At 43.5% G+C, this 19,176-nt stretch overlaps 2 protein-coding genes across 2 annotated transcripts in view; both read left to right on the forward strand.

The window, feature by feature from the left end:
- The window catches only part of gle1 (GLE1 RNA export mediator), a 17,848-nt gene extending 5,882 nt beyond the window's left edge, over positions 1 to 11,966 (forward strand). Inside the window, exons 3-16 of the mRNA XM_062998255.1 lie at positions 486 to 632; positions 1,094 to 1,242; positions 1,375 to 1,435; positions 2,285 to 2,539; positions 3,634 to 3,859; positions 3,949 to 4,061; positions 5,507 to 5,576; positions 6,094 to 6,236; positions 6,343 to 6,533; positions 6,678 to 6,807; positions 7,528 to 7,632; positions 7,731 to 7,813; positions 11,295 to 11,358; positions 11,571 to 11,966. Coding sequence (XP_062854325.1) covers positions 486 to 632; positions 1,094 to 1,242; positions 1,375 to 1,435; positions 2,285 to 2,539; positions 3,634 to 3,859; positions 3,949 to 4,061; positions 5,507 to 5,576; positions 6,094 to 6,236; positions 6,343 to 6,533; positions 6,678 to 6,807; positions 7,528 to 7,632; positions 7,731 to 7,813; positions 11,295 to 11,358; positions 11,571 to 11,639 — 1,806 coding nt within the window. The 3' untranslated portion in view covers positions 11,640 to 11,966. The remainder of the gene's footprint in view (positions 1 to 485; positions 633 to 1,093; positions 1,243 to 1,374; positions 1,436 to 2,284; positions 2,540 to 3,633; positions 3,860 to 3,948; positions 4,062 to 5,506; positions 5,577 to 6,093; positions 6,237 to 6,342; positions 6,534 to 6,677; positions 6,808 to 7,527; positions 7,633 to 7,730; positions 7,814 to 11,294; positions 11,359 to 11,570) is intronic.
- Positions 11,967 to 15,212: 3,246 nt separating this feature from the next.
- Positions 15,213 to 19,159, forward strand: si:ch211-51h9.7 (uncharacterized protein LOC558400 homolog). The gene is made up of 2 exons (XM_062998863.1): positions 15,213 to 15,797; positions 18,942 to 19,159. The coding sequence occupies exons 1-2, from the start codon at positions 15,395 to 15,397 to the stop codon at positions 19,094 to 19,096; spliced, it is 558 nt and encodes a 185-aa protein (XP_062854933.1). The 5' UTR covers positions 15,213 to 15,394; the 3' UTR covers positions 19,097 to 19,159.
- Positions 19,160 to 19,176: the final 17 nt, after the last annotated feature.

Raw genomic sequence — 19,176 nt, forward strand, 5'->3', positions numbered from 1 at the left:
TGTTATGCCTAAATGAACTAAAGGGTTTTTTTTCCATTAATGAATGATTCAGCAGCCATAAAAACTTTCAAGAGTTTAGATTAGCCAAAAAATGTGTCTCAGAGAGTATAATAATATTCAAATAAACTAATTTTAACAGGCACATAAACAGGAAATAAACTTGTTACAAATGCCCCCTTGTGGAGGCTTTATGTTACATCTTATAAACCACAGTGGGACCAGATCGTGTAAAAATCATGGACATAATGTGGGTTGCTGGTTTAGACTGTCCTGAAAGTTGGTGGTTGCCCTCTGCGCATTAGCTTCTTAAAATAAGTATATTGTTGCTTTTTTCTGAAGTTATATCCAATTGACATCTCTTTGTATTTAGTTTTTGTTCCTCTGGTACACTTGGCATGTGCTATAGTTCTTAGTGATGAGCTGGCCTGTATAACTATTTCATCTAATATGCCTTTCAGTTTAAATGTTCTGTTGTTATCCGCTAGGTGATTGGGGTAAAATCGGAGGCTTCAGACTGTTCTGTGGAGTCAAGCAACACTCCTCCACCGGCTATTTCCCTCCTTTCACCCAAGGTCACACAGATGGATAGCTGCATTCGCATCTGTGAGAAAAAACATCAGACTGCAGCCAAGGTGGGTCAAAATAAGCTCGTCTGTGGTAACGTTTTAAGCACATAGTGAGGGGCAAATGTCACCAGAGTTCTAAGGACCTTGGTTTGAACCTTGCGTTTGGTCACTGTCTGTGCATAACTTGTGCTTTAGCCAACTAATTTTATGGGTTGCCACCTCCTTCCTCGTCCTTGCAGCTATAACAGTCTCACATTCATGGAAAACTTTCCAAGATTGTATTGTGTATCTAGGAGTTTGTACCCATTCAGTCACATTATTGATTTTATGCACCTGTTAGCAATGGGTGTACCAGAACACAATATTTAGGAGGGATGTTTAAATACATTTGGCCATGAAGTGTGTAACTTAGAAACCATACATACTCTTGACTACGGTCAGTGCCCAAATAACATACCTTTAAAGATTTTGACTCTTGTTTACAATGGAAGTGATGTTGATGTTTTTGCCTCTTTCTGCATTAACAGGCAGAGCTCAGCCTGAGACAAGAGCTGCATGAGCGCCTGGTGGCCACTGTTGCCAGCCGGGAGTCCGAGCAGCTCAAACGCTTCGAGGAGTTCATGGAGCTGAAACAAAGACAGGAATGTCAGAGCATGAGGGACATGCTGGAAAAAGAGTAGGTCCTCTCCGAACAATGCTTTTGATTTGATTTAACACGATGTAATCTAATCTGGAGTTGTGTTTAGTATTTAGAAAGCTAGCACTAGAAGGTCTAACCAGATTTTGTTTGTTTATCTGATTTTTAAAGGACACAGAAGAGCATTGGACGGCAGGAGAAACTAAAGGAGGAGCACAGACACAGAATGAAAGTGAGTTTGGAAAGTTTATATTACACACTGATCAGCCAACATTAAAACCACCTCCTTGTTTCTACACTCACTGTCCATTTCATCAGCTCCGCTTACCATATAGAAGCACTTTGTAGTTCTACAATTACTGACTGTAGTCCATCTGTTTCTCTACATGCTTTTTTAGCCCCCTTTCATTCTGTTCTTCAATAGCCAGGACCACCACAGAGCAGGTATTATTTAGGTGGTGGATCATTCTCAGCACTGCAGTGACACTGACATGGTGGTGGTGTGCTAGTGTGTGTTGTGCTGGTATGAGTGGATAAGACACAGCAGCGCTGATGGAGTGATCTCACTGTCACTGCTGGAGTGAGAATAGTCCACCAACCAAAAACATCCAGCCAACAGCGCCCCGTGTGCAGCGTCCTGTGACCACTGATGAAGGTCTAGAAGATGACCGACTCAAACAGCAGCAATAGATGAGCGATCGTCTCTGACTTTACATCTACAAGGTGGACCAACTAGGTAGGAGCGTCTAATGTCCACAGTGAGTGGACACGGTATTTAAAAACTCCAGCAGCGCTGCTGTGTCTGATCCACTCATACCAGCACAACACACACTAACACACCACCACCATGTCAGTGTCACTGCAGTGCTGAGAATGATCCACCACCTAAATAATACCTGCTCTGTGGTGGTCCTGTGGGGGTAAAAAGTATGTAGAGAAACAGATGGACTACAGTCAGTAATTGTAGAACTACAAAGTGCTTCTATATGGTAAGTGGAGCTGATAAAATGGACAAAACTGTAAGTTTTGAAATCTGCTGCTATTATTGTTCGTACTAAATTGTTAATCTGCGTTCCATCAGATTCTGAACCTGCGGCTGCGTGAGGCGGAGCAGCAGCGGCTGCGGGAGGCCGAGCTCGAGCGACAGAAGCAGGTGGACGGAAGGGAGAGGCTGAAAGCTCTCAATGCCATCCAAGAGGAGGTGCTTCGACTAAACAAGCTCCTGGAACCTTCCCAGGCCATTCAGACGGGCGCTTCCCTCGACCACGCCCCGTACATCACACGCGGCAACCAGCTCTGTTCGCAGGTCTCGGAGGTGATACACACCACAGCTGATGTGAGTCGTCACGTTTGCTTTTTGTTTTTGCAATGAAAATCTACAGTTGTTTAACAGTTCAACAAAAAATAGTCAGTGTATTTTGCAACAAGACGACCTGGATCAAGAAACACCTGCAACTTCATCTAATGAATTAACACACACACACACACACACACATACACTGATCAGCCATAACATTAAAACCACCTCCTTGTTTCTACACTCACTGTCCATTTTATCAGCTCCACTTACCATATAGAAGCACTTTGTAGTTCTACAATTACTGACTGTAGTCCATTTGTTTCTCTACATACTTTGTTAGCCCCCTTTCACCCTGTTCTTCAATGGTCAGGACCCCCACAGGACCACCACAGAGAAGGTATTATTTAGGTGGTGGATGATTCTCAGCACTGCAGTGACACTGACATGGTGGTGGTGTGTTAGTGTGTGTTGTGCTGGTATGAGTGGATCAGACACAGCAGCGCTGCTGGAGTTTTTAAACACCGTGTCCACTCACTGTCCACTCTATTAGACACTCCTACCTAGTTGGTCCACCTTGTAGTTGTAAAGTCAGAGACGATCGCTCATCTATTGCTGCTGTTTGAGTCGGTCATCTTCTAGACCTTCATCAGTGGTCACAGGACGCTGCCCACGGGGCGCTGTTGGGTGGATGTTTTTGGTTGGTGGACTATTCTCAGTCCAGCAGTGACAGTGAGGTGTTTAAAAACTCCAGCAGCGCTGCTGTGTCTGATCCACTCATACCAGCACAACACACACTAACACACCAGCACATGTCAGTGTCACTGCAGTGCTGAGAATGATCCACCACCTAAATAATACCTGCTCTGTGGTGGTCCTGTGGGGGTCCTGACCATTGAAGAACAGCATGAAAGGGGGCTAACAAAGCATGCAGAGAAACAGATGGACTACAGTTTGTAATTGTAGAACTACAAAGTGCTTCTATATGGTAAGTGGAGCTGAGAAAATGGACAGTGAGTGTAGAAACAAGGAGGTGGTTTTAATGTAATGGCTGATCAGTGTACAGTATATTGAAATCTGTTGAGGTCGTTTCTTTATATGAATAATTAATTTGAACTGTATTCACTATACAGGGGAATTTTCCATCTGTTGAGGACATGGCTGTGGCAGATCAGGCCCTGCATGAAATGAGATCGCTGCTCAAATCCATCCAGGAGGAAATCGCTAAAGCTCAGGAGAGGAAGAAGAACGAGCTGGAGTTAGAAGAGCACAGAAAGAAAGAGGCAGCACTGAAAGTCCAGCAGGAGGAACAAAAGAGGAGTGCAGCGTTATCTGTGAAGGAGAAAGCCAAAAAACAAGGTTGGTACCTCAGTTTTTAAAGATCAAATAATGGAACGGCATTAAAGAAACGCATCATTTACAACAGACACCATTCACACTTGTTCTAGGTTTGCAGACTGGAGCTGAAGACAGCACCCTGAAATGGTACAAACAGCTGCAAGATCTGGCTGCCCAGTGTTCCCAGTCTTTTGACGATCTGAACAGCACAAAGGATTTGCAGGTCAGATTTGAATTTAATGGAATGGCTTTAATTCGCTGTGTGTTTTTATAAGATCTTTAGTATTTTTAATACTCCACAATAATAGGCACTCCTGGTATGAATGTGTTATATTGGGTTATTAGTAGAGAACTACTATAAAATCACGACCCAGTTTCTCAAAAATCACAGATTTTGATGGATTTTAAAGAAAAGAGCCACATTTCATGGCCGTCGTTAAATTACACTCATAAATTGAATGATAGGCCGCTCAGGCGGCGCAGCGGTAAAAACACACGCTGGAACACCAGAGCTGGGTTCTCGAATACATTGTATTGAGAGGGCTGAGCGGCCACATGAACAGCGATTGGCCTGTTGTTCAGATATGGGCGGGATTAAGCCGGATAGAGACTCTCTCATGACTAATGCAATTGCAACCTCTGCTGGCTGATTGATGGCGCCTGCACAGAGATGAGAAAAGAGTGCTCTCGGGGTGTGTCTCTCCGTACACAGTGCTGATCCGCACTGCACTCGTCAAAGTGTAGGTGATAAGATGCATACGGCTGCTGCCCACGTGTCGGAGGGGTCGTGGGTTAGCTTCGTTCTCCTCAATCAGAGCGGGGATCGGCATTGGTGGAGAGGAAGCATGATGCAATCGGGCAATAGAAGCTATAATACGCAGCACAGCTCCCTTAACGACTGGATGTAAACCTAGAACGTCCAGCGACATATAAATATGAAAATTCTCGTCCATGTTTTGCCCCCCTTCTGTGTCCACAGAATTGGTTGTTGGGAGTCTTCCAAACTCAGTTACCCGAGTCGTGTTTTTAGCTGCTTTAAACTTCAACATCTTTGACATTTTGACTAAGCGATTGCTAACTGAATTGCCGTAGGATTGCTAGGACGCTTCATAGTGCAGATTAAGCAGTAAACGTGAGACACTTGAACGCTACACGAATGTAAAATGCTAAATCGCTAAACACAAACCTTACATTTTCAATTACACAGCAAATTACTATATTACACATATTACACAATTAGGTAGGGCCTTAGATATAAGACATTCACCTTTTAATCTTGTACAATTTACTTTAGTTTGAAGTAATTTCTTTCAGAGAAAAACATCCCTTATTAAGAAATAATTAGCTTAGAATAAAATCTTTGTTGTCACTATACATAAAGGTTAGGACCCTAACCCTATATTAAACTGATACGAATACATTTTACACTTAATCTTAGTTAACAGGCTGAGAAGCGATTATTATTATTAAATTCAACAAACCACATTTGCCACCTCAATAGGGTTCAAATCAGGACTTAATTTAGTTTACTCTGATCCATTCATTCTCTGTAAGGTAAAGCAAATTGCTCATCTTCACCAGGGGTGCCAGTACTTGTGAAGGGGACTGTAATTATGATGTACAAACATTTGATTGGCTTTTATTTATTTATTTATTTACTTTTTGCAGACAAAGAAATTGAGAATGGAGCTCCAGAAAGCTGCAACAATTCCGGTCAGCCAGATCTCCAGCATTTCAGGTGAGTTTATTGCTCTTGGTTTTTGTCACACGGGCTTATAAAGCTGATGACAAGGGGTCCTTACACACCGTTTGAAGACCCCACCCTTCCACATGGTCCGGTCATCCCACTCTAGCACACACGGTAGCCAATTAGTGTCTGCTGCAGGAAATGATGGCGCCCAGCCGACCGGTGGCACCGTGAGTTTAGAACCCAGGAGTTCAGAATCTACAGTATATAAAAAAAAGTTAAGTAAAGGTATCAAGTGGTAGCTGAGTGGGTAGAGCTTTGGGCTATCAATAGGGAGATTGTGGGTTTAAATCCAGCCTCTGTGCTGCCACTGTTGGACCCTTGAGCAAGGCCCTTAACCAAACCCTGTCTGCCCCAAGAGTGCCGTACAATGGCTGACCCCAGCTTCCAAACAAGCTTGGATATGCAGAAAAGTCACTTTGGTTACCTGTCCATGGGGGGGAGCTTTAAAAACGACTGTAATATCTCTTTGTTCACTCATTTTATTATACATTTTGACAACCTCTAGGTTCTCAGCTCAAGGAGGTCTTCGATAAGATTGACAAATTGTTATCAGGGCGGCCAGTTAAGTCCGGCGGAAAGTCGGTCACCACGTCGCAGCATCCTCATGGGCTGGAATATGTGAGCTACAAATTAGCAGATAAGTTTGTAGTAAGTTTGTCTTTAGAATCATTCACCATCAATCAGTTATTTAAGAAAAATTCAAAGACGACGCGTGGAATTCAGCACGCTGATTAAAAAATGTCCCTGTGTGTAGAAACAAGGAGAGGAAGAGGTCGCTTCTCACCACGAGGCAGCGTTTCCTATTGCGGTCGTAGCCTCAGGACTGTGGGAGCTGCACCCTAAAATGGGAGACCTACTTCTAGCGCACCTCCACAAAAAGTGCCCTTATGCTGTTCCTCACTACCCACCTATGAAAGATGGCACCTCTGTGGAGGACTATCAGAGGTATGTACATATCTCACAACATTTATTTATATACATTATAATGCAGTGGTTTTTCAGACTTGCTGCCATTCTTGCCTCTGATGGATGTGTTAAATCAAAACGAATCACATTGGTACTTGGCTAAAGTGTTTTCTTGACCTGTAGGATTCTAGGATACCGTGTGGAGGACTCGGGGGTGGAGGGGCAGGACAGCTTCTTAAAGAGGATGTCTGGCATGATCCGACTTTATGCTGCCATAATACAACTAAGATGGCCTAACAGCAATAAACAAGGGGTGAGTTTACAATTTATTCTTAATATATATGATAGGTAGCACTATGGGAAGAAGGCAAGCCGGTGGAGGCAGTGTGATGCTTTGGGCTTCACATGTTCTGCTGGGAAACCTCCATCCATGTGGATGTTACTTTGACACGTCTCACCTACCTAAGCATTGTTGCAGACCATGTTCACCCTTTCATGGAGACGCTTCCCTGATGCCTGTGGCCTCTTTCAGCAGGTTAATGCACCCTGCCACAAAGCAAAAATGCTTCAGGAACGGTTTGAGGAGCACAACAACGAGTGTGAGGTGTTGACTTGGCCTTAAATTCCCCAGATCTCAATCCCATCGAGCATCTGTAAAATGTGCTGGACAAACAAGTCCGATCCATGGAGGCGCCACCTCACAACTTACAGGAGTTAAAGGATCTGCTGCTGACATCTTGGTACCAGATACCACAGCACACCTTCAGGGGTCTAGTGGAGTCCATGCCTCGACGGGTCAGGGCTGTTTTGGCAGCAAATGGGAGACACAATATTAGGAAGGTGGTCATAATGTTATTCCTGATCTGTGTATATGTATGTGTTTACATATTGAGTGCATTTATATATTCTGCCTTTTATATACAGTATAATGACTTTTCCTTAAGAATCTGTGATTTATCTATCTAATGATAGGATACGAAAGTGTTTTTATCTGTTTGATATTGTCTAATCGGTCACTTCTTCTACATTACAGGCTCATCCTCACGGTCTAAATCATGGGTGGCGCTGGCTGGCTCAGATGCTCAACATGGAGCCCATCGCTGATATCACAGCAACTCTTCTGTTTGACTTTCTCGAGGTAAAAAAAGATCAGCTCTCAGTTTTTAAAGACATAAAAACAATGATCTTGCCTCGTATTTAATTATCTTACAACCTGGTTTGTTTTAACATCTACAGGTTTGTGGAAATGCACTTGTGAAACAATATCAGTGGCAGTTTTGGAAACTTATCCTGCTCATCAAAGAGGAATATTTTCCCAGGTACTATTACACACCTATGCAAAATGAAAGTTATGAGAAAAATATGATAAAATATGATTATTTCTGTTCCCATGCATTAGCTGCATGTTTACGTTGTGAATCTCCCATTTTACCACTTGTGTACACAAATGTGCTTCAGTGCTCCTTATACAATTAAACCACCAACCTTAGCTGATAACAGACAGATTAGGTCCACAAATGCTTCCCAAACTATACTGACCCTTCCATATCAGTGTTACAGCACAAACTGGGATTCACCAGGCCAGGCTACTTGACTACTAGTCAGTTTGTCTTCTGCTGCTGGGGGATCCCTGATTGCATTCGAGGAGGGTATATTTTCTGCTCACGCCTCCTCTGACCCCTAGCGGACTCCTTCTTTTCGCCCATGCATTCTGCAAAGGCACCTCTATCTGCTAATCAAGGTCCTTTAACAGCTTTGAACTTTGAAGACCCCACCCACATAGTCCGGCCATCCCGCCCTAGCGGACACGGTGGCCAATTAGTGTCTGCTGCAGGCTCTGCCAATTACGCCGACCGGTGGCAACGTCGAGTTTCGAACCGAGGCGTTCAGAATTGCAGCGCTGGTGTGCTCCTGTGCACCCAGGCTACGTTCTTTTAATCTTTAACTGTCCAGTTTTGGTGAGATTTGACCCCCTGTTTTTGGCTGAAAGGCTGGAACGCACTGCAGTCTTGTGCTGTAGCCCATCAACCTCAAATCGTTGCACAATGAGAGGTTTTTCTGCTCTTAATGGTCAAAATACACTTATTTCATACCAGTATGGACAATTTCCTTATGTGTTCATCTAGCAAGCTTCATAAGCATGCATTCTTTTCTGTTAAAGGTCATGGTGGTGTGGTGCTGGTGCTTTTAGAGACAATGCTCAGAGACACCTCAAACGTATTCTTATCTGTAAAGATCTGTACACATCGTTTCGAATCTCAGCTCTGCCATCCGGCTGGGCTGGGCGGCTACATGAACAACGATCGGCTTGTTGTTTACACAGGGTGGGAAACATAACTGATGCAGCTACGACCTCTGCTGGCTGATTGATGGCGCCCGCACAGAGTCGAGGAATAATGCTGATCAGGGTGTGGCTCTCCGTGCACAAAGCTGATCCGCATATGAAGCCTCGTGCAGGTGAAAAGATGCACACTTGTCAGAGGGGACGTGTGTCAGTTGTGAAGCTCCTCAGTCAGCAGTGGAGGGTAGTATCGGTACAGAGGAAGCGTAATGCAATCTTGTGATTGGATACGACTAGACTGGGAGGAAAATTGGGGAAAAAATGCCAAAAAAAAAGTGGTGGTAGTGTGTTTTTGTTAACCAACTCTAGTTTCCTCCTGATCACGTATGGATACCACAGTGTACGTTTAGTGCATGTTGAGACAGAATTATTGATATTCTTAGCTTCATATTCAAGTTTTTTTTTTTTTTTAAGCTCACATTTTTATTGAAATTTTTACTTACATACATACACACTTAAAGAGAACATATGTGGCAAACAGAAATTAAAAAACAAAAACACATCAGTCATGGTTACAGGTATCCTTTATCAAAATACAAATACATAGAGGTAAATCAGTCAATCCAGGGGGTCGATCCAGTATCATTCACTCTGTCATATTGTGTCCATTTTTCCCATTTATTCACAAAGACATTTTCTCTCAGTCTAAGCCGATAGGTCATTTTCTCCATATAGACCTCTCTTATGATCTTTAGCCACTGGGTTATAGTGGGAGGTTCAGTTTTGCACCAGTTTCTTGTTATTGCTTTTTTACATGTGATCAATAATATTTTGGTTAAGTATCTATCTTTTTCTGAGACATAATCATTTAAATTTCCAAGATACAGTGTATCACAAAAGTGAGTACACCCCTCACATTTCTGCAAATATTTTATTATATCTTTTCATGGGACAACACTATAGAAATAAAACTTGGATATAACTTAGAGTAGTCAGTGTACAACTTGTATAGCAGTGTAGATTTACTGTCTTCTGAAAATAACTCAACACACAGCCATTAATGTCTAAATGACTGGCAACATAAGTGAGTACACCCCACAGTGAACATGTCCAAATTGTGCCCAAAGTGTCAATATTTTGTGTGACCACCATTATTATCCAGCACTGCCTTAACCCTCCTGGGCATGGAATTCACCAGAGCTGCACAGGTTGCTACTGGAATCCTCTTCCACTCCTCCATGATGACATCACAGAACTGGTGGATGTTAGACACCTTGAACTCCTCCACCTTCCACTTGAGGATGCGCCACAGGTGCTCAATTGGGTTTAGTCCATCACCTTTACCTTCAGCTTCCTCAGCAAGGCAGTTGTCATCTTGGAGGTTGTGTTTGGGGTCGTTATCCTGTTGGAAAACTGCCATGAGGCCCAGTTTTCGAAGGGAGGGGATCATGCTCTGTTTCAGAATGTCACAGTACATGTTGGAATTCATGTTTCCCTCAATGAACTGCAGCTCCCCAGTGCCAGCAACACTCATGCAGCCCAAGACCATGATGCTACCACCACCATGCTTGACTGTAGGCAAGATACAGTTGTCTTGGTACTTCTCACCAGGGCGCCGCCACACATGCTGGACACCATCTGAGCCAAACAAGTTTATCTTGGTCTCGTCAGACCACAGGGCATTCCAGTAATCCATGTTCTTGGACTGCTTGTCTTCAGCAAACTGTTTGCGGGCTTTCTTGTGCGTCAGCTTCCTTCTGGGATGACGACCATGCAGACCGAGTTGATGCAGTGTGCGGCGTATGGTCTGAGCACTGACAGGCTGACCTCCCACGTCTTCAAGCTCTGAAGCAATGCTGGCAGCACTCATGTGTCTATTTTTTAAAGCCAACCCCTGGATATGACGCCGAACACGTGGACTCAACTTCTTTGGTCGACCCTGGCGAAGCCTGTTCCGAGTGGAACCTGTCCTGGAAAACCGCTGTATGACCTTGGCCACCATGCTGTAGCTCAGTTTCAGGGTGTTAGCAATCTTCTTATAGCCCAGGCCATCTTTGTGGAGAGCAACAATTCTATTTCTCACATCCTCAGAGAGTTCTTTGCCATGAGGTGCCATGTTGAATATCCAGTGGCCAGTATGAGAGAATTGTACCCAAAACACCAAATTTAACAGCCCTGCTCCCCATTTACACCTGGGACCTTGACACATGACACCAGGGAGGGACAACGACACATTTGGGCACAATTTGGACATGTTCACTGTGGGGTGTACTCACTTATGTTGCCAGCTATTTAGACATTAATGGCTGTGTGTTGAGTTATTTTCAGAAGACAGTAAATCTACACTGCTATACAAGCTGTACACTGACTACTCTAAGTTATATCCAAGTTTCATGTCTATAGTGTTGTCCCATGAAAAGATATAATGAAATATTTGCAGAAATGTGAGGGGTGTACTCACTTTTGTGATACACTGTACATAAGTTGCATTTTTTAACAGAGACTCGTCTCTCTTTCAGGATTGAAGCGGTTACCAGCAGTGGTCAGATGGGCTCTGTAACTAGACTTCAACAGTTTCTGGAGGTGAGCTGCACCACAAAAAGCATCCTAATATCTATAATAGTTTACTTATTTGTATATTTGCAGTCTAGTTTGGGTGGGAAAATAGAATATATTAATAAAATAGATTCTATTAATAGTGACTTCATGTTATTGCTTTAAATCCATATATGTGTAAAGTTGGTGTTTTATGACACTGATATTCAGTGCTATTTTTCCCTTTGTTTCTTACTTAGACCTCTTTAAGAAACAGGCAGATTGATCCACCCAAAGGTCACCTGAACACATCCTTCTGGAGGTCCTGAGAGAGAATAATGCTGCTAATGCATGAATAGCCACAGTTAGCTTCAGTTAGCTATTATGCATCTGCATTGGTGTATTGGCTGATGGTGTTTTTTTTGTACATGTATTTTAAAACTGATTTTAGCCTGATGAAGTATGTGTCTTCTTAGTAAAGACGGGGTTAAGCCTAATTTTATTTTATAGATTTCAAACTGGTGCTGTAATCCAGGAAAGCCATCAATGCTATCTGCTGTCCGAGTACTAAAGATGTTTTTTTTAAGCCTCACCATAAGCCTGACTTTGGGATCTGTAATGCAAATATGTAAATAAAAACAGCAGTGGTTCGCAAATCTTTTTGACTTGTACTCAATTAAAAACAGCACAAAGACAACATACGAGGGATCTTCGAAAGGTTTCCACACTTTTATATTTTGGTTATAAGCGGTGAGGGTGGAGGAAGAGGAATCAGTCGTGTCAGAGAGACTGAGAGACACTTATAGTCCGGATGTAGCTCCATCTGATTTCCACCTGTTTGAACGCTCAAAGAAGCTTTAAGGGGAAGAAGATTTTCATGTGATGATGATGTGCAAGCAGCGGCGCATCAGTGGCTACTAGCTCAGCCAAAAACATTGTTTGCTGATGGCATTAGAAAGTTGGTACGACGCTGAAAAAATGCATCGGAAGGTGACGATGTAGAAAAGTGATGGAGTTTGATTTTGAAATTCATATTTAAACAAAGTGCAGAAACTTTTAAAAAACCCACATGTTCAATGTTTAATTAAAAATAACTTGTTTAATAACTAAAACAAGATGTGGATTAGGAGGGATAAACCGTGGGTTATTGCTACTTGGACACAGGCTGGGATCTGATCACTCCCGGTCGGGTCGCCTGGGTGAGGGTGTCTGTAGTTGAAAGACCTGATACACCTTATGACCCCAGGTACTGATGATCACTGATGATGTGTCCATGTGCATCACTAGGTGTATCATGCAAATAAATGATAGATATACATGTGTTCTGAATTTGATGGATGCAACAGTAGTAGGTACGTGGTCATGTTTACCACTACATAACCTTTCCCATTACCAATGTTCTGTAAACTGCAGGCCACACTGTAACACATGCAGAGTGAAGATGGAAGCAAATGTTTTGTGAATAGATCTTTTATCCAAAGCGACTTACAGTACTGTGACAGTATACTATCTAAGCAATTGAGGGTTAAGGCCTTGCTCAAGGGCCCAACTAGTCCAGTACCTTAACCACTAGGCTACAACTGCCCTTGTACGCATTTATAACAATAAGTATGGTTCTTCTCCTCTTTGGTCCAGAGAAGAAGAGAACAAGATTCATCAGTTCACAAGGTTAATGGAGGTGTATAGAAATTAGTGACCTGTTATATGTAACGGTGGTTTTAATCTCGAGTGTGGTGGGTACCGCTGTTGCCTCACAGCAGGAAGGTCCTGGGTTCGATCCCCAGGTGGAACGGTCCGGGTCCGTTCTGTGTGGAGTTTGCATGTTCTCCATGTGTCTGTGTGGGTTTCCTTCGGGAGCTCCGGTTTCCTCCCACAGTCCAAAGACGTGCAAACGAGGTAAATTGGAGATACAGACACTAAATTGTCCATGACTGTGTTTGACAATAAAGACTTGAACTGATGAATCTTGTGTAACCAGTAACTACCTGTTTTGTCATGAATGTAACCAAAGTGTAAAACATGACGTTAAAATTCTAATAAATAATAAAAATACTAATCTATTTATAGGGCTGTGGCTAAGTGTGTAGCACTGTCGCCTCACAGCAAGAAGGTCCTGGGTTCGATCCCCAGGTGGAGCGGCCTGGGTCCTTTCTGTGTGGAGTTTGCATGTTCTCCTCGTGTCTGCGTCAGTTTCCTCCCACAGTCCAAAGACGTGCAAGTAATGCCTAGTTCACACTACATGACTTTTGCCCAGATTTTCACTCGCCGACTGGTCGGCGCTAGATTTGCCGGCTCGGGAGCAACTCGGCGTTCGCTCGGTGATCGAGACTCGGCTCTCAATCGCTGTGTGTGAACTGCTCAACAACTCGATCCGAGCAGCTCCAAAGCGATATTTCTAGCATGTCAAATATCTGAATCTGAGTTGCCCGGCTGGCAATGAGTGCTATGTCAAACAGCCAATGAGAACGCAAGATACTGTGTGAGGGGAAACGCAGGCGAGGAGTGTAAAAAGATGGGACAGGGGGAATAATATAGTTTATATCAGAATACATTGACACACACACAAGTTTTACAGTATTTCTGACCTTATGGTTCTCTACAAAACATCCACGCTGCATCGCATAAAAATATTTATTAACCTCCAACTCACTATAGAACATTTCAAGCCAAATCCAGTCAGATTCATTTATTTTTCCTCTTTGATTTTACGCTGCACATCAGCGCACAAACTTTGATCGCTCGCTACTCGTTGACGTGCATTTTTGGACGTGGTATCATTAAACCCCTCGTCACTTCTTGCGTTTGTTTTCGTGACAAAACGTAGTTTGTGAGACCAGAGAAGCTCGCCTGTGATTCACCGATCAGTTGTGTAGTGTGAAATACACACCGACTTGAAAGACTCCCGATTACAAGAGATCCAGTCGTGTAGTGTGAACTAGTGGTGGGCGGATCGATCCAAATATCGATATTATCGATACCAATGTTGGTATTGGTATCGGATCGATACTAGTGTGATGGGATGGGAGAAAGTAAAGATGATGTCTGTACAGACTCCGCTCCTCTCACATCTTGCATGCACACCTCGCTCCTCCCCTCCTGCTCTGCTGTGTTTTGTTGTGGTATCGTCACGTTGTTAAAATCCATCAGTACATTGGTTGGTATTGGAAGATTGTAAGTTTTTGAATACTTTGCTTTGCAGAAACAAAAATAGGGTCAATTTTATGGAAATAATAGTATAAATTTATAAGTACGTAAAGTACGGACGCACTTTGCACAAATGAATCGGAGCATGCGCAGTGAGGCTCTTATCCCGTGTGTTTTGGTGAATGAGTTCTCTTTTCTTTTGACTTTGTGCTTATACAAAATAGCATCAATTTTTATTAATTTTTTTCATTAACAAGGACACATATATTCGGTCACTATTAAAAATGTATTCACCAATTTATTCACCCAGCAAACACAACAACGTGATACGAGTTAGCTGCTTTGCGGTGATACGCCATGATGGTAACGTTGTGAGAAAGTAAAACACCAGAAACAAGAAATCGGACCCCTTTAAACATCTGAATTTATCTACAACCCTACTGAGAGCAGCTACTTACTAACAATGTACAGTATATGTATTACAATAATACACCTAACGGTCATGAAATTCATTCGGATTTAGTAATTTGATGATGCATCTACCTTAATTATTAAAAAGTATCGGTATCAGTATCGGCCCTGTATTTACTTGGTATCGGATCGATACCAGATTTTGCAGTATCGCACACCACTAGTGTGAACTTGGCACAGGGTGAAATGGAGGTAAATTGTGATGAATGAAGGGTTCCTCCCACCTCTAGGGGCGGTATTTCTTTCTTTTTTTTAAATAATATAGTACTAACTAATGTGTGAAGCACCCAAACAGTTGGTTTCGAATCGCACCAGAATCCAGTACCATGTAGTGCATTAAGTTTGAAGTGGACAGTGTATTCCTCAGTCTTGTTGAGTAAATATTTGATATATTTGTTATATAACAGCAGCTCGGTTCACTATCAGATAAGAGAACAGTGAACTGACTGTCTGGACCTGGCTGACTAACATGGAGCTTCTGGTTCTACAAGTTCCCCTCATGAAGGTCCACATGTCGCTCTGGATGCTTCTCCTTTATGCGGTTTTATGGCAGAAAACCGCGTTAATCGCGGCGTGTTCGGGTTCGGATGAGCTGCTGCTGCTGTGCAGGTTCTGCGGCCATGAAGTGGCTTTAGAAAAACACGTTCATTTCATGCCGAGTCCTCTCGCCCTGTCCCACCGAAACAACACCATCATCGGGGAGAGGAGAGTCGCCGTCCAGCTGCTCGAGAACCCGCAGGGATTCCGCTTCGAGGTGCTTTCCTTTAAACAAGCTGATGTGCTGAAGCACTGGCCGGCTGATGACCACTTCACCTGGTTTCCAGGCTTCTCATGGACTGTAGCGACGTGTCCGAGATGCAAAACACACCTGGGTGAGTGATCCAGAGATAATGCAAATACATATTTAAATCAGTCTACTAGGAACTGTATGTTACCTTAATATCAAACACAGTCATGGGCCATTCTGTATCTCTAATTCTTCTCACTGCATGTCTTTGGACTGTCGGAGGAAACCGGAGCTCCCGGAGGAAACCCACACTGACACTGGGGAGAACATGCAAACCACACAGAAAGGACCCGCTCCACCTGGGAATCGAACCCAGGACTAAACAAGTTTCATTTCAATTTTCGGCATTTAGCAGATGCTTTTATCTAAAGGTGACTTACAGTCTAAGCAATTTAGGGTTAAGGGCCTTGCTCAAGGGTCCAACAGTGACAGCCTGGTAGTGAAGGGGCATGAACCAGCAACCCTTTGATTACCAGAACCTTAACCAATAGGCTTGAACTGCACTAAGAGTTATATATATATATAAATATTTTTTCCTTGTAGCGCGTCCAATTGCCCGATTGCGTCACGCTTCCTCTCCACCAATGCCGATCCCCGCTCTGATTGAGGAGAACGAAGCTAACCCACGCCCCCTCCGACACGTGGGCAGCATGCCGTATGCATCTTATCACCTACAGTTTCATGAGTGCAGTGCAGCTCAGCGTTGTGTACGGAGAGACACACTCTGAGAGCACTCTTTTCTCATCTCTGTGCAGGCGCCATCAATCAGCCAGCAGAGGTCATAATTGCACCAGTCATGAGAGAGAGATCCTATCCGGCTTAGTCCCGCCCATATCTGAACAACAGGCCAATCGTTGTTCATGTGGCCGCTCAGCCTTAGCCGGCAGGCAGAGCCGAGATTCGATACGATGTATTCGAGATCCCAGCTCTTGGTTCCAGCGTGTGTTTTTACCGCTGCGCCACCTGAGCGGCCAACTGCACTAAGAGTTTAGGTGGGTCCCCTTAAGATGTTAAGATGGTCTTGAGAGCAGACGCGTTTATCCAAAGCGACTATTATGCAAACTCCACACAGAAAGGACCCGGACCACTGCACCTGGGAATCGAACCCAGGACCTTCTTGCTGTGAGACAACAGTACCACCCAGTATAGTGTTAACCAGTATTCATCTGTACTGCAGTGTTCAAGTTACTGGACAGTGTCAGTGTTTTCAGCTCTGTACTCATTGTGTTATTGATCGGTATGGTCCAGCAGCAATGACCTATTGATAAATATGTAGGGGAGTTCTCCCCCCTCCCCATCATGGGCTGTAAAAAAGGAACAGTGTAGAGTGTATTTATTTAGATGTTTTACGTGGGCCCCACCCGGGGATCGAACCCAGGACCTTCTTGGTGTGAGGCGACAGTGCTACCCAGAGCCACCGCGCTACTGGAATATAAACAACTCCATCATAATTTGGCATTTAAGTATTTGTTTACAACCCCTCAATATTTAAACATTAGACTTAGTTAAATGCACAAATTGAAAATCGAAAGGTGTGCTTTTTAAATTTTTCTACATTGAAAATCATTAAAATATAATAAAACAAAACTAAACAAGCTAAGAAAGTTTCATTTCAATTTCCGGCATTTAGCAGACGCTTTGACCTAAAGCGACTTACAGTGTAAGCAATTGAGTGTTAAGGGCCTTGCTCAATGGTCCGGTCCAACAGTGGCAACCTGGCAGTGATGTGACTTGAACCAGCAACTCTTTGATTACCATTCCAGTGCTTTAACCGCTAGGCTTCAACTGCCCTCAAAGTTTAGGTGGGTGAAACTTAATAAATGTAGCAGCAAATTCTACATAATAGCTTCATAGTTGGAAAAGTAACCACCGGTGAACAAAGGTGTATAGTAATTAGTGATACGTTATATGTAATGATGGTTTTAATCTCGAGTGTGGTGGGTAGCAGTGTCGCCTCACAGCAAGAAAGTCCTGTGTTCGATCCCCAGGTGGAACGGTCCGGGTCCTTTCTTTGTGGAGTTTGCATGTTCTCCCCGTGTCTGTGTGGGTTTCCTCCCACAGTACAAAGGCATGCAAGTGAGGTGAATTTACATTTTCAGCATTTAGCAGACACCTTTATCCAAAGCGACTTACAGTACAGTCACATTATACAGCCTGAGCAATTGAGGGTTAAGGGCCTTGCTCAAGGACCCTCTGATCACTAATCCAGTACCTTAACCACTAGGCTACAGCTGGCCCAAATTTGAGATACTAATTCGTCCATGACTGTGTCCGACAGTGAACTTGTGAATTAATGATTCTTGTATAATGAGTAACTACCGTTCCTGCCATGAATGTAACCAAAGTGTAAAACATGATGTTAAAATCCTAATAAATAAATAAGTATACAGTTCCCATAAATGAAAGTACTGGGTTATTGTGGCAGTTCCCCTAAGGGTACATATGATGTACCAATAGCTACAAGTATATTCTTATTTAAATTGTACATTTTGCCATGAAAGTCAGAATTAAACATTGGAGAGGGCACAGACTGGCAGGGACAACAACTGGTGGGAAAACTAACAGGTAACATTATGCAAAGCTAACGAATGGAATGTGTTTACTTATTTTTGCTCCTGTATATCGGAAGGGGGATGATTTGTGCATCATCTGTACTGATTACAGCCTTGCCGTGGAATACATACACCGACCAGGCATAACATTATGAGCACTGACCGGTAAAGTGAATAACACTGATCATCTCTTCATCACGCATCGGCACGGAGGCGGTGTGATGCTCTGGGCTTCACATGTTCTGCCGGGAAACCACGTGGATGTCACTTTGACACGCAGCGCCTACCTAAGCATCGTTGCAGACCATGTTCACCCTTTCATGGAGACGGTTCCCTGATATCTGTGGCCTCTTTCAGCAGGATGATGCGCCCTGACACGGAGCTAAAATGCTTCAGGAGCGGTTCGAGGTGCTGTGCTGTTCAAGTCCGATCCATGGAGGCGCCACCTCCCGACTTACAGGAGTTAAAGGATCTGCTGCGGACATCCTGGTGCCAGATACCACAGCACACCTTCAGGGGTCTATGACTCCATGCCTTCGACGGGACCAACACAATATTAGGAAGGTGGTCGTAATGTTATGCTTAATCGGTGTATGTTCCTATTAATGAAGTGTAACCTATACTGATTACAGACCGTGAAGAGGAATTCTACTGTTCTCTTTGACTCTCATTTTCAGGATGGGCATTTCAACCGAGCGAGTGGCCAAAGACGGTCACGAGAGAAGAATTCGAGGCCTCGGATTGGACCTTCGTGACCCTGATCGCCGACAGACTCCTACGGGAACACGTCGCTTCGACACTCTTGATGACACCGAAGTCGTTTAAGAGTTGACGCTGAACTTCAGACTCTTCTCCCGCTTGCGTTTTCCTTTTTAATAAAAGATTCGTTTCGATATTTTCTACCGAGCATCT

Source organism: Trichomycterus rosablanca, chromosome 7, assembly GCF_030014385.1.
Source record: "Trichomycterus rosablanca isolate fTriRos1 chromosome 7, fTriRos1.hap1, whole genome shotgun sequence".
NCBI lineage: Eukaryota > Metazoa > Chordata > Actinopteri > Siluriformes > Trichomycteridae > Trichomycterus > Trichomycterus rosablanca.

Bases quoted from the DNA above. Each gene is read 5' to 3' on its own strand.
- si:ch211-51h9.7 (XM_062998863.1), top strand. From the start codon at position 15,395: ATGGAGCTTCTGGTTCTACAAGTTCCCCTCATGAAGGTCCACATGTCG. The intron at 15,798-18,941 runs GTGAGTGATCCA...TCTCATTTTCAG, and splicing joins GAGATGCAAAACACACCTGG to GATGGGCATTTCAACCGAGC.